At 49.8% G+C, this 15,177-nt stretch overlaps 1 protein-coding gene across 1 annotated transcript; it reads right to left on the reverse strand.

Moving 5' to 3' along the window:
• Positions 48-2,486, reverse strand: TMEM160 (transmembrane protein 160). Its single transcript, XM_003127241.5, has 3 exons — positions 2,171-2,486; positions 952-1,044; positions 48-395 (listed from the first exon to the last, which is right to left on the reverse strand). The coding sequence occupies exons 1-3, from the start codon at positions 2,376-2,378 to the stop codon at positions 130-132; spliced, it is 567 nt and encodes a 188-aa protein (XP_003127289.1). The 5' UTR covers positions 2,379-2,486; the 3' UTR covers positions 48-129.

The following is a 15,177-nucleotide window of genomic DNA, read 5'->3' on the forward strand; positions in this document are numbered from 1 at the left end:
CCCCGCTCAGCATCCCCGCCGCAGCAACCACCACGCCGAAGCCGCAGTCAGCGAAGGGTCAGGTTTTAATGTCCCGGTCCTCGGGCCCGGGCTGTCCAGCGCCCCGGCCGTCCCCCGCAGCCTTGCAGCTCACTCCGGTGGCGGCCGTCCCGCCTCATCGGGCCCTTCGGCCGCGGCTGTTCCGTCATCCTCGGGCACGAGTTCCACGTCCAGCTCGAGCTGGCCCATGTAGAGGCCGACGGCACAAGCCCACAGCAGGCCGGCGGCCAGCACGGCGCCCACTCCCGCGGCCGCGCCCCCCAGGGACAGCTGCATGGGTCCCCGCAGCGCCGCCAGGCCCACCACGTAGGAGGCACCGCCCCACACCACGCACAGGCCGCCCAGCAGGAAGAAGCCTGTGGGACAGAGCAGGGTGGGGTCAGGGAGCGGATCCTGGGGACTTAGAAGGGTCAGGGGATGGAGGTGGCCTTAGAAAGGGTATGGGTGCCCTGGAGGGCAGGGGAGGGGGCAGGGAGTGTACAGAGCCAAGGTCCGGATGTGAGAAGGAAGCAGAGGGTGTGTCTAGGACTTGGAGGGGGGTCCAGGATCAGAGGGTGGGGGCGCTGGTCTGAGCAAAGATAAGGGGCAGGACCAGGCCGAGAGTGGGGCTGCCTGAGGGCCAGACCTGCATTTTTGTCCACAAGTCAGGTGGAAAAGGGTGAGCATCCACAGCCCTGCCCTGAGCCACCCCCTCAGGTGGGTCCAGTGCCAATGAGGCAGGGATGGGGTGGGTAGAAGGTGGATGCTCACCAGTGAGGCCGAGGCCACTTTTGGTGGGGGAAGAATGAGGGGTTCTAGCCACAGTTGGGGGGGGTGAGTCTACCCCCATGGAGTGGGGTCTGCATTCCCTAGCTGAGGTGGGGGGGGGAGGCGTCTACACTCTCTGGTGGGAGAGCAGGGGTATGTACTCACCATAAGCAGCTTCACGCCCCATATCACTCTGCATGAAAGAGATGACCCCGATGCCCGATGCCAGGAGGCCATTGCGGAACCAGGAAAGGAAGGCTGCGGGGCGGGGGGGGGGGGGGGGAATGGGAGGAAATCAGCAAGGGCCCACACCCTGCCCCTGCCCCTCCCTGACCAACCAGACAGAGGGGCTCCTCTTCATCCCACCGACCCGACCCCAAATCCCCACCTCTTCCTGACAGCCCCCAATCTAAGAACCCCCAAAACCCTCACTGAGCCCCTCTCCCACCCAACTTGGCAACATCAAAGATTCAAGACAGTCTGCAGAATCTGGAGGGGGATCTAGGACCAAAACTGCAGAACCTAAATCTGGGGACGGGAAGATTCCAAGAGGTCAGCTTGGTCAATGTCTCCCTCACATCCCCATGGCCACCCCCTCACTTCCTTCTCAAACCTTCACACCAACCGTTACCCCTCCCCGCTCCCCCAGGCCTCTCTCCAGCCTCCCCGCTCAGTTTACTAAATCCACGCTGCTATCAGGTGTGCTCTTCCTGGAGGTAATTCACATCCACTCAAGTCCCTGGTGTGGCACTAATCGGGGCTAGTCGGGTTACAGCCATCCCCACCGCTACACCTGTCCACGATCTCTAAAGCCCATCCTCTCCAACCCGGACCCCTCCACCCCCACCCAGCACCCTGCCAAATGAGGCCCCACCCCCTGCAGCCAGGAGCACCATGCCCTCCAATCAGCTCAGAGCTGCTCTTCTATTGGGTGTTCCCTCTTCCAACCCAGAACTTGCCCTCTCTTCTGTGGGGATCCACGCTCCCGCCTTATGCAGAGTGGTCGCCTCTTTAATCCGAACTGGCCTCTCCAACGAGGCCCCCCTCTTGTAGGCAACTCCCTCGCCCCTAGCCCTCTTTGAAAGCCTCCGCCATCCGGACAGGGCCGTTTGATAAGGCTGCCTGTCCTGGCCCGACAAAGCTCTCCAGTCCCTACTGAACCTCATTAACCAGACCCGCGGTCGCATCTGCAAGCCCTTCTATGCGGACAGTCTGCGCTCTTGCAGCCAGCGCTTCCCTGCTCTTACACGGAAGCCGTTCCTCCTCCTGAGCCTCTCCCTGGGCCAGGTTTCCAGCAGGGTCCCACCACCATCCGCTAGCGCGCGCGGGCAGCTCAGCTATTCGGAACCCCTACTCCCATCCGAGGCCGACCCCATCCCCAGACCTGTCTCATGAGCCTTCCGAAGGAGCCAGGCATCTGCGCGATCCAGCTCGGACACCGGGGGCGGCGAAGCCCCAGAGCGGGGGCCGTGGCCAGGGGCAAAGGACCCCCGGGCGCCCCCGCTCCGGGGCCGCGGAGGCGGCAGCAGCGCCCCCCGGAAGCGGAGTCGGGCTAGGCGGGCAGCCCGAGCCCACCACCAGCCACCTCCCATGGTTCGCACTACGGCCGCCGCGCACCGCACCGCCCATGGGCTGCCGGTAGGCTGAAGCTCACGTCACTCGAGCTTAGCGGCCTATCTATTGATTATACGCGTGCCACTCAGGCCCGGTACGCACTGCCCATTGGTCAAAATGGCGCTGATCCCGCCTCTGTCATTGTGCCGGTACTGCGCGGCCCACCTTGTTGTTGGAACTGGACTTCAAATCCCAGCGTTCATTGTGCTTGGGGAAGGCGGGTCTTCTGAAGTCGGAGGCGCGATGTCTGCCGGTACTTGTAGTCTTTGCTAAGTAACTTTAATTCTTGGGGCCAAGAAACCAAAACCAAACAATACTTGTGATGCTTAATGTAGAACCTTTGCAAAATCTCGAAGAGCCCAGAAGAGAAAGTAAAACTCAGCATTAATCCCACCAATGAGTGGTTACTGCTAATATTTTTTTTTTTTTTTTTTTTTTTTTTTTGCCAAGCCCCTGGGCATGCACAACTTCCCAGGGATCCAACCCGGGCCACAGCAATGAGAACGCAGGAGCCTCAACCCACTGAGCCACACCAGGGGATTCTGTCTTTTATCGAAAGAGATGTAAAACGTTTGTTATATGAAAAAAATTAATTTGTCAATCACTAATCAATCATGAACATTGACCTGTAGCACTGAATACTTTGCAACGGCATATTTTTTTTTTCTTTTTAGGGCCGCACCCGGGGCATATGGACGTTCCCAGGCTAGGGATGGAATGGGAGCTGCAGCCGCCGGCCCACGTCACAGCTACAGCCACAGCCACGCGGGATCCCAGCCGCGTCTGGGAACTACACCAGAGCTCACGGCAATGCCGGATCCTTAACCCACTGAGCGAAGCCAGGGCTCGAACCTGCAACCTCATGGTTCCTAGTCTGATTCATTTCCAAAGAGCTACGATAGGAACTCCAGCATATTTTTATCTATTATTTATTATTATTTTGTCTTTGCTAGGGCGGTACCCGTGGCATATGCAGGTTCCCAGGCTAGGGGTCTAATCGAAGCTGTTGCCTACGCCAGAGCCACAGCAACGCCAGATCTGAGTCGCGTCTGTGACCCACATCAGAGCTCACAGCAATGCCTTAACCCACTGAGAGAGGCCAGGGATGAACACGGAACCTCATGGTTCCTAGTCAGATTCATTAACCACTGCGTCACGACGGGAACTCCAGCATAATTTTTTTTTTTAATATTATTTAAGAGTTCCCCTTGTGGCTCATAAGTTAATGAACCCAACTAGTATCTATGAGGACGTGGGTTCGATCCCTGGACTCACTCAATGGGTTAAGGATCTGGCATTGCTGTGAGCCGTGGTGTAGGGTCACAGATGTGGCTAGGATCCTGCATTACTGTGGCTGTGGTGTAGGCCAGCAGCTGCAGCTCTGATTGGACCCCTAGCCTGGGAACCTCCATATGCCACGGGTGTGGCCCTAAAAAGACTATATATACATATATATGTATGTGTATATATATATATATGTATGAATATTTTTTTGAACACAGTACAAGATGCAAAAGTTACAAAGTAAAAAAAAAGTTACAAAATCATCTAATGATAAGTAATACACATCCCATTTCCCAAGCCAATCCCTACCCCCTGTTCCGCGCAGCCTGTTTCAACGGTTCACACTGATGCTTCATAAGAAGGTACCACAATTGATCCCAAGCCCTAGATTGTTTGCGATTTTCCCTGCAATAAATAATTGTAGGAGTTTCCTTTGTGGCTCACAGGTAACAAACTTGCCTAGTATCCATGAGGACACAAGTTGGATCCCTGGCCTTACTCAGTGGTTTAAAGGATCCAGTGTTGCAGTGAGCTGTGGTGTAAGTAGCAGATGAGGCTCAGATCTGGTGTTGCTGTGGCTGTGGTGTAGGCTGGCAGCTATAGTTCCAATTCGACCCCTAGCCTGGGAACTTCCATATGCCTCGAGTGCGGCCCTAAAAAGATTAAAAAAAAAAAAGTTTCCTTTTAGGTTTAAGCCTATGAGTTGAGAGGGACCTGATTTCACTGCCAAACTTCAGGGGCCAGCTTCTGTCTCTGGGTCCACAAATGGCTTTATTTATTTTTGCTTTTTAGGGGTGCATTTTCAGCATATGGAGTTTCCCAGGCTAGGGGTCTAATGTGAGCTACAGTTGCCGGGCTATACCGCAGCCGCAGTAATGCGGAATCCAAGCTGAGTCTGTGACGTACACCACAGCTCACAGCAATGCCAGATCCTTGATCCACTGAGTGAGGCCAGGGATCAAACCTGCAACCTCATGGTTCCTAGTTGGATTTGTTTCCACTGTGCCACAATGGGAACTCCCACACATGGCTTTACATATCCCCTTACTACAGTGTCCTCATGATTTCTGTGCTTATCTGTCCCTGCCATCAGACTGTGAGCGTCCAGGGGACTGCGTCCTTGACTGACAGATCTCCATGTGGCTCCACTCAATCCTGGTAGGGGAATTGGTAAATAATAAGAGCACACACTTACCAATGAGCTTCTCTGTGCCAGGAATCGTGTTAGGCACACTATGTGCACTGGCTGCACCTGAGGCTTGAGGAAGTTTCCAGGCCAGGTACAGAACCCCCATCACTACAGCAACCCAAGTCACTGCAGTGACAACACCAGGTCCTTAACCCAGTGTGCCACAAGAGAACTCTGCTCCCCTCTTTTACAGGGGAGAAAAATAGGCTCAGAGAAGCAAGGTAATAAAACTTAATGTTTGCTGAGCACGAACTCTATGTGTCAGGCAGTGATCTTGCTTCATGAATCCTCATGATAAGCCTATGCAGTATGTGCTCTTATTCTCCCCTTTCTACAGAGCAAGAAGAGAGGTTAAATTAGTTGCCGTAAATCACACAGCTAATTAGACAAGTCCAATGTCAAATTACTAGCCACTGTGCCATGCAGCTTATACTCATTCATTCATTTAACAAGTTTGACGGAGCTGCTCTCTGACATTATGCTACACATTTGGTATAAATCAGCAAACTGATCAAATTCTCTGCCCTGAACTTCCTCAATTTGATAAAGAGCATTGATAAAAATACCTACAAGTTGGAGTTCCCATCATGGCGCAGCAGAAGTGAATCCGACTAGGAACCATGAGGTTTATGGGTTCGATCCCTGGTATTGCTCAGCGGGTTAAGAATCAGGTGTTGCTGTGAGCTGTGGTGTGGGTGGAAGATGCAGCTTGGATCTGGCGTTGCTGTGGCTCTGGTATAGGCCGGCAGCAACAGCTCCGATTGGACCCCTAGCCTGGGAACCTCCAGGTGCCGTGGGTGCAGCCCTAAAAAAGACAAGAAAAAAAAAAAAAAAACTACAATTAGTATTATTTTTTTTTTCCCCATGGCTGCCCCTGTGGCTTATGGAAGTTCCCAGCAGCTGCTAGCCTACCCCATAGCTACGGCAACACCAGATCTGAGCTACATCTGTGACTTAACATCATAGCTTGCAGCAATGCCAGATCCTTAACCAACTGATCGAGGCCAGGGCTCAAACCTGAGTCCTCATGGATACTAGTCGGGTTCGTTATTGTGGAGCCATGACAGGAATTCCCCTAGCATCATTCTTAGTTGTGAAATATTTACTGCTTTTCCCTTAAGATTAGAAACAAATTAAGGACTTCTACTCCCATTACTTCTAATCAAAATTATATTGGAGATCCTAGCTAGTGTACTAAGGCAGGAAAATAAATAAAGGGCACAGGAGTTCCCACTGAAGCTCAACAGCTTATGAACCTGACTAGTACCATGAGGATGTAGGTTCAATCCCTGGCCTTGCTCAGTGGGTTAAGGATCTGGCGAAGTCATGAGCTGTGGTGTAGGCCGGCAGCTGCAGCTCCTATTTGACTGAGCCCTAGCCTGGAAACCTCCATATGCTGCAGGTGCAGCCCTAAAAAGACAAAAAGAAGAAAGGGCATAAATATCTGATGGAAGAAGTAAAACTGTCAATATTTGCACATGATATGATTGCTTATATAGAAATTCTAAGGAATTGAAATAACCACTAAAACTAATAAATGAATTTAAGCAAGGTTTATAATCAGGGTATATGATCAATTTTAAGAAATCAATTTTATGTTAAACAATAAATAAATGCCAATTATTTACCATCGTGAGATAGTTTCCTTACTTAATTGTGAGCAGCTGTGATAATTACTTTTTTTTTTTTTTTGTCTTTTGTCTTTTTGTTGTTGTTGTTGTTGCTATTTCTTGGGCCGCTCCCTTGGCATATGGAGGTTCCCAGGCTAGGGGTTGAATCGGAGCTGTAGCCACCGGCCTACGCCAGAGCCACAGCAACGCTGGATCCGAGCCGCGTCTGCAACCTACACCACAGCTCACGGCAACGCCGGATCGTTAACCCACTGAGCAAGGGCAGGGACCGAACCCGTAACCTCATGGTTCCTAGTCGGATTCGTTAACCACTGCGCCACGACGGGAACTCCTAATTACATTTTCTGATGGAGTTCCCATTGTGGTGCAGTGGAAGCAAATCCGACTAGGAACCATGAGGTTGTGGGCTCGATCCCTGGCCTTGCTCAGGGCTTAAGGATCTGGCGTTGCCATGAGCTGTGGTGTAGGTCGCAGACGTGGCTGGGATCTGGCGTTGCTGTGACTGTGGTGTAGGCTGGTAGCTGTAGCTCTGATTGGACCCCTAGCCTGGGAACTCCATGTGCTGTGGGTGCCGCCCCCCAAAAAAAATTTATATTTTCTGAGATGTTCTAGCATGAGTGGAGATCTTATGAATCCAGAAAAGCGGCTCTCTGTTCACCATAACCCCGACCAGAGCAGGATATTGATAATCTTGATCCTCCAATGTCACCCCATTTAGCTTCTGGGTCCACAGGGAGCCATATCAGATTTATACAGGGAACAGACAATGTTCAACTTACCTGTTAAGGAAATCACTCTGCCTTCCTTTGGAGGGTGGAGGGTAGCTGGGAGAGATCAGCAACTTGCAAACTGACATGCTAGATCCTTGACCTTCTGCGCCAGAGGAGAACTCCTTTTTTGTTGGTGTTGATTTTCGACCACTGCGTGCAGTAGCCTGATGTGCAAGCTCACTTAGCAGGAATTGAGCCTGGGCCACAGTGGTGAAAGCGCTGAGCCCTGGCCGCGAGGGAACTTCCCAGAAGGTGTTTTTAAAAGAGCATCTAGGGCTGTGTGTCCCTCGCTTAAACCCTCCCATGAGGGGGTGGGGGAAGACCTTCCACAGCTGTTCTTTGCTCTCCAGAACCTCGGCTGCAAGGCCTGCTGAGCCAGGGCCCTTCCAGAGGCAGGGCTGAACCTCTGCTCCTTCCTCTCCTACTGGGAAGAGCTCGAATTTCAAGGAGGGAGAGGCAGGTTGGGGAGCTCTGAAGGGGGTTAACCTTGGGGAGGGCATTCAATGAGACTGTAATAGCCCACCTGCTGGTAATGAATACTAAGCATTAAATGGGATTAAGTGGGAACTGGAAATATTCGAGACACATTTTTCACATTCTTGGCTCGTGAAATAGTTTCAGCTGATGAGAGAGAGGGAGAAAAAAAGATTAAATGCCAGAAAGGGTCAGGTCAGAGAAAACAAATCCTCTTTAAAGAGACAGATCTGACCAGTTGCCTCTGTCTGCACTTGTGATTTGATCAGTGGTTCTAATTCAAATCAGCTGGAAGTTCTAAAAAAAGTATTGAGAGTTCCCGTTGTGGCTCAGCAGCAATGAATCTGACTATATCCACGAGGACACAGGACACAGGTTGATCTCTGGCCTCACTCAGTGGGTTAAGGATCTGGCTTTGCCGTGAGCTGTGGTGTAGGTTGCAGACAAGGCTAGGATCTGGCGTGGCTGTGGCTGTGGTGTAGGCCCACAGCTGTAGCTCTGATTCAACCCCTGGCCTGGGAACCTCCATATACTGCAGGTGTGGCCCTAAAAAGACAAAAAAAGAAAAAAGAATTAATGCTTGAGCCCCATCCTAGAGCACACAGTCAGGACCTGCGGATCAGGCAGATCAGGCATTGATATCTTTTTACAGTGAATATATTTTTATTCACCACAAGAAAAGAAATGATACTTATATAATGTGATGGAGCTGTTATCCAACAGAGTGCTGGTAAGCATCCCACAAACTGTATCTATAGACCAATGTATATCAAATCATAACAGTTACATGGACCTAGAGATTATCACACTAAATCAGTCATATAGAGAAAGAAAAATACATGATACTGCTTATAGGTGGAATATTTGTAAATGATACAGGAGTTCCCTGGTGCCTTAGCAGGTAAGGACCCAGCATTGTCACAGTTGCATAGGTTGTAACTGTGGCTCAGATCTGATCCTTGGCCCGGGAACTCCATATGGAAAAAAAAAAATCTGGAAAAATATATAACAACCACTTTATTGTACAACTGAAACTAAAACAATATTTTAAGTCAAGTATAACAAAAATTCTAAAAACTCACCAGCTACAGTGCAAACTTACATGATCACAATTTTTATTTTTTTATTTTTTTTGTCTTTTTAGGGCCATACCCATGGCTTATGGAGGTTCCCAGGCTAGGAGTCGGATCGGAGCTGTAGCCGAGGGCGTACACCACAACCACAGTAACCATACCACAGCTCATGACAATCCTGGATCCTACTGAGCAAGGCCAGGGATTGAACCTGCATCCTCATGGATACTAGTCAGATTCATTTCCACTGAGCCTCGACTGGAATTCACCTTACATTGTCTCAAATTTTTTTTTTTTTTTTTTTTTTTTTTTTTTTTGGTCTTTCTAGGGCCGCACTTACAGCATATGGAGGTTCCCAGGCTAGGAGTCAAATCAGAGCTGTAGCCGCCGGCCTACAACAGCCGCAGCAACGCCAGATCCTGAACCCACTGAGCGAGGGCAGGGATGGATCCTGCGTCCTCATGGATTCTAGTTGGGTTTGTTACTGTGGAGCCACGACAGAAACTCCCTGCTTGCCGATTTCTGAGCTCAGACTATTTTCTCTACTGCAACAGGCCTTTCTTCTTTCTTTTTTTATGGTTGATTTACAAAGCCTGGAGTTGTTTTTATTTGACATCTCCCTAAAATTTCTCCTGTGTTCTTCATTAGGTTATTTCCTAGATACCTTCCAGTTTTTAATCACTCTGGGAAAGGTCTTCTGATTTTCCTTTAATTTCCTGGTTGGATATTGCTGGTCCAGAAGAATGCTCTTGGTCTTTTTCTTTGCTACTAATTTTTACAATTTTTTTTTTTTATAATTTGAGATATAATTCACATACCATAAAAATCTATTTTTTTTAAAGTGCACAATTCAGAGTTCCCTGGTGGCCTAGAGGTTAGGACTGGGTGCTTTCACTGCTGCTGCCTGGGTTCAATCCCTGATGTGGGAACTGAGATCCCACTTCAAGCCACTCCACATGGTGGCAAAAAAAAAAAAAAGGAAAAAAAAAGATATACAATTTATTAGTTTTTAGTATATTCACAAAGGTACAGCATTAGGATATAACTTCAAAATGTTTTCATCATCCCCAAAAGAAATCTCACATCACCATTCACAGGCCATTAATCCTATCTCCTATCTCTTTCTTGCTTGCTTTTTTTTTTTTTTTTTTTTGTCTTTTTTTTTTTTTTGCCTTTTTTAACCCCACATCTACAGCATATGGAGGTTCCCAGGCTAGGGGTCAAATCGGAGCTGTAGCCGCCGGCCTACCCCACAGCCACAGCAATGCGAGATCCAAGCGGCGTCTGCAACTTACACCACAGCTTCATGGCAACGTCGAATCCTTAACCCACTGAGCAAGGCCAGGGATCAAACCAGCTACCTCATGGTTCCTAGTTGGATTCATTTCCCCTGCACAACAATGGGAACTCCCAAGTTAACAACTTTTATGACATCCTGGCCCCTGTCACTTCATCTCTTTCTGACAATCTTCATGCTAATTCTAGAGAACTGGGAGTTCTCAGGCCAGGCTCAGGAATTTTAGCAACACAAAATACAAGCCAGGGAGTTCCCATTGTGGCTCGGTCGTTTACGAACCCAACTAGTATCCATGAGGACTCAGGTTCGATCCCTGGTCTTGCTCAGTGGGTTAAGGATCCAGCATTGCTGTGAGCTGTGGTGTAGGTCGCAGACATGCCTTGGATTGGGTGTTGCTCTGGCTGGGGTGTAGGCCAACAGCTGCTGCTCAGATTCGACCCCTAGCCTGGGAACTCCTGTATGGCACAGGCGTGGCCCTAAAAAAGCAAAAAGTGAAGAAATAAAAATAAAATGAAAGTCATATAAGCAGCAGCAGACTTGGCTGCTGTTTATATAGGCAGAAATGGAAAAGAGGCTAAATAGGATTTTAGGTAATGCTAGGAAATGGGGAATATATAGCATTTTTCTTAACCAAATGCCACCTCTCCACATTTCATCCTCCCTACCCAGGCACTCTCTTCCTTGTAAAAATGACTTAAGGGAGTTCCCTTGTGGCACAGTGAGTTAAAGACCCAACATTGTCTGCTGTGGCTCTGGTTGCTGCTGTGGCATGGGTTTGATCCCTGGCCCCAGAACTTTCCGCATGCTGCAGGCATGGCCAAAAAAAGAAAAAAATATATCTAATATCTTAGCAACTTTCAAGTTACCATTATCTGTACTCAGCATGCATTGGATCCCCAGAAAGCATTCATCTTCTAACTGGAAATTTGGACCCTGTGACCACCTTCCCCTATTTCCCAAGAACCATCACTCTGAAAGCAGAATCGTCAGGGCAAGCCAAGCTGCAGGGAGGGGCTGGGGCCCTTTGCCATCACCCCAGAGTTCTTACATTCCCTGAGGCTTCCTGGACATTTGGCTCAGCTTCAGCATCCTGTGTATGCATCTCCAGGCCTGGATACCCCTGGGGTGGACATGGGCCTTCTGCCCACTTCCAGCGAGGCAGCTGTGGAGTATGAGACATAAGGAGTTCAAACGGAGGGATCGAAAGGCTCTGGAAAGCAGCTCTGTTCTCCTTGCCCCTCAGACCCCGACCTAAGCCTGTATTGTTCACTGGTCTCTCAGCTTAAGTCACTGCCCTTTCTGATCTCACATCTATGCCCCCAGGCCACAAGACCCTCTCTCCCTCCACCTTTGCTTCTCCAGAGGACCCGAGCCACAGTAGTGACAATGTTGGATCCTCAACCCACTGAGCGGGGCCAGGGATCAGACCCACATCCTCATGGATACTAGTCAGCTTTGTTACTGCTGAGCCACAATGGGAACTCCAAGAACTTTCTGCCCTGCTAGAAAACTCTCCTAATCAATCTATAAATCTACAATTTCCATGTGAATGCTGCCACTTGAGGTAGGATGGCCTTGCTCAGTGTGAAACCTTGACAACTGTACAAGGCAATCCTATGTCCTATATACCTGAAAGGAGCCCAGAGAACTCACTCTTTCCTGGATACCCATTCATCCATCCACTCCCTCTCCAGGCTTTCCTGGGCTCCTCTTCTACAAGAAGTGATCCCTGTGTTTAGAACTTAGATTAACTCCTGGCTTGGAGCACTGGTTATTCTTAACAGACCCCTTCATGAAGACACATCAGATCATCCGTGAAGTGTAGGAGAAGCAACAGTCATAAAGCTGGTAGAGTGGGCTGTGTGGGGAGAGAAGAGTGAAGTCGAGATTCTTCCTGGGAAGACTCAGAGCCTGCCCTTCTGCTTCCTGGGACACACTGGGGAGAAAGGGAGGTGCCAATGGTGAAGCAAGGCTTAGTGGGGAGGGGTCCTCTCCCCCTCACCTCCTCCTCCACCAACTGTCATATCTCCTCCTCACTGCAGACCCTCCTCTATAGCTGGACTGTGACTCTGAGGACACCCCCGCGTGAGGGCTGGGTCCTCTACCTTTCTGCCCAAGCAGCAGAAGGCTTCACAGCACCCCTCGAAGACAGCAGATGCCTGGGGCATGAGAAAGACAGTCTATGTATCTTAGACCCATGCTCCTATACCTACCTCTCTGCATGTGGGACAGATGCAGCTCTGATCTGATGTGGCTGTGGCCGTGATGTAGGCCGGCAGCTGCAGCTCCGACTTGACCCCTAGCCTGGGAACTTCCAGATGCCACAGGCTCCAAAAAGCAAGCAAACAAAAAATACCTCTAAGGGAATAAATTTGCCTTGTTTTCAAGCCACAGAGTTTGTGGTCATTTGTTACAGTAGCAACAAGAAACAAATACAGTTACCAAGCTTGACTAGGGATACAGTCGCCAGGAGGTGGGCGGTCATGACCGGCAGGTAGACAGAGAGGAGGATTTGCAGTTGTGTTCGTTTGAACAGGTGGGAAGTCCAGGGTGCTCGCTGGCATTCAGAGCTGTGCTGGCCAGTGCGGCAGCCACAGCGCACAGGTGGCTGTTTAAGTTTAAACTTTATCAAAAATTATCCCAGTTGCACCGGCCATGCCTCGAGAGCTCATTGGCCACCTGTGCCATGTGGGATAGAATTGAGAGAGAACATTTCATCATTGTGGAACATTCTAGTGGGCATTGCCGGGTGAGAGAATAAGACACAGAGAATGAGATGTCATAATATTTAATGTTAGAAGAGCAGCCTGAAAGTAAGGGGAAGGGAAGGGAGCAGGAAGTTGATAGGAAATGTCTAAGGTTGACACATTTTGAGAGAAACAGAGTAACCAGCAGACGAAAGAAGAAATAATGCGAAAGCTTTTGCCTTTCAAGGGGGCTACTGGGGATATGGTAGGATGGTCAGAGGTGGGTGCTATGGAATGAACGGTATTCCAAAGATTCGATTGTTGAAGCCCTAACCCTTCACGTGACTGTATTTGGAGACAGGGCCTTTGATTTCTTCATGTTTTGTTTTTTAGGACCGCACCTGCAGCATATGTAGGTTCCCAGTCTAGGGGTCGAATCGGAACTACAGCCGCCGGCCTACACCACAGCCACAGCCGTGTCAGATCCAAGCCACATCTGTTACCTGCACCACAGCTCATGGCATCGTGGGATCCTTAACCCATTGAGTGAGGCCAGGGATGGAACCTGCATCCTCATGGATGTTAGTTGGGTTGCTAACCCACTGAGCCACAAGGGAACTCCGAGATAGGGCCTGTAAGGAGGTAATTAAGGTTAAATGAGGTCATAGGTTGGGACCCTGATCCGACAAGATTAAGATCCTTAAAAGAGACATCAGTTTTCTCTTTCTCCCCTTCTCCACCAACTCCTATCCCTGGGTCCCGTCCACCCAAGCTCACTCATTGGCTGGAGCAACCTGTAGGGGTGTGGACTCCACCCAAAGTGGGGAGTGGATTTCTGGACTCATGAACTTGGGCCTTAAGATAATGCTGCTCCCTGCAGTTAGTGATCCAGGCCACCACACTTCCTCAGATGGCTGATGTAGCCCTTGGAATGGCACCTGCAAACAATGAGGGCTGCCTGGGAGAAAGGAGGGCTATCTCCAAATATTTCCAGCTCTCTGCCTCTCCCGCCACCGAGTAGAATTACACCGTCCCACCCCTGGGAAGTTAGGCTGGGCCCCTAACTAACTAAGGAAACAAAACGGCAGAAGCCAAGTCCTTACAAGTCCTTAGCTCTCGGGGAGAAGTATTTAAGAGCTGGTGGGCTCCTCTCCACCTCCTTCTCCACTGCCAAGTTGTTCCAGGGACAGTGCTTGTGGCACTAGGAGGAGCAGAGCCCCCTGACTTTGGATGAACCACTGAGATTTGGGAGTTTATTTCTGTAGCACAAACTTACCCATCCTTACCAACACAGCTGCCAGGCTCCAAATCCTAACAAACTGTTTCCCAGTGTTGTTAAGAGATGCTCACCAGGTTACACCATGGACAACACTGCTGAGAGAAAAAGCAGTTAGCCTGTTCCCCCCACCCGGGGTGGGGCGGGGGGGGGGGCGTTTTTTGCAAATACCCAGCAGGGTTCCTAGGAATATTGAATGATCATGTCTCATTTCTGGGCGGAAGCTTGTTTATGGATAAGGGACAATCCAGTGATTGTGGTGAGAATGACTTCTAAAGAGATTTCCAGGAGTTCTCATTGTGGCACAGTGGAGGTGAATCTGACTAGGAACCACGAGGTTGTAGGATCGATCCCTGGCCTCAATTAGTGGGTAAAGGATCTGGCTTTGCTGTGGCTGTGGTTTAGGTCGGCGGCTACAGCTCCGATTTGACCCCTAGCCTGGTGCAGCCCCCAAAAAAAGACCAAAAAAAAAAGGAGACTTCCAAAGATTTTTTTTTTGTGTGGGGGGCCGCACCCGAGGCATATGGATATGGAACTTTCCAGGCTAGGGGTCCAATCAGAACTGTAGCTGCCAGCCTATACCACAGCCACAGCAATGCCAGATCCACGCCTCATCTGTGCACAGCTCATGGTAACACTAGATCCTTAACCCACTGAATGAGGCCAGGGATGGAATCCGCTTCCTCATGGATATTAGTAGGGTTCATTACTGCTGCACCATGACAGGAGCTCCGAGACCTCCAAAGTTTTTATTGCTGGGTGAGAAACACTTAATTAGCAACAACTGTGGCACATGCGTTTCAGGACATTTCAAAGGGGGTTGTTAAGGTCCTACAGAATCATCAGAGCCTTCTCTGCCTGCATCCCTTGAATCAGCTGAAAGAATAGTGTAGGGGGTTTGAACGGTGGTCCCCAAAACACACATTCACATTCTAACCCCCCCAAAACTGTGAATATGGCCTTTTTGGGAAAAAGGATCTTTTCAGATGTAATACTCAAAGACGGTTTTCCTGGTGTTCCCGTCATGGCACAGAGGAAATGAATCCAATAGGAGCCATGAGGTTGCGGGTTTGATCCCTGGCCTTGCTCAGTGGGT

This window comes from Sus scrofa, chromosome 6 (genome assembly GCF_000003025.6).
Source record: "Sus scrofa isolate TJ Tabasco breed Duroc chromosome 6, Sscrofa11.1, whole genome shotgun sequence".
In the NCBI taxonomy this organism is placed as follows: Eukaryota; Metazoa; Chordata; class Mammalia; order Artiodactyla; family Suidae; genus Sus; species Sus scrofa.

Coding starts and splice junctions, on each gene's coding strand:
- TMEM160 (XM_003127241.5), bottom strand. CDS start 2,378: ATGGGAGGTGGCTGGTGGTGGGCTCGGGCTGCCCGCCTAGCCCGACTC. Junction 1,045..2,170: donor TCGGAAGGCTCATGAGACAG/GTCTGGGGATGG, acceptor CCCGCCCCGCAG/CCTTCCTTTCCTGGTTCCGC. Junction 396..951: donor GGGGCGTGAAGCTGCTTATG/GTGAGTACATAC, acceptor TCTGTCCCACAG/GCTTCTTCCTGCTGGGCGGC.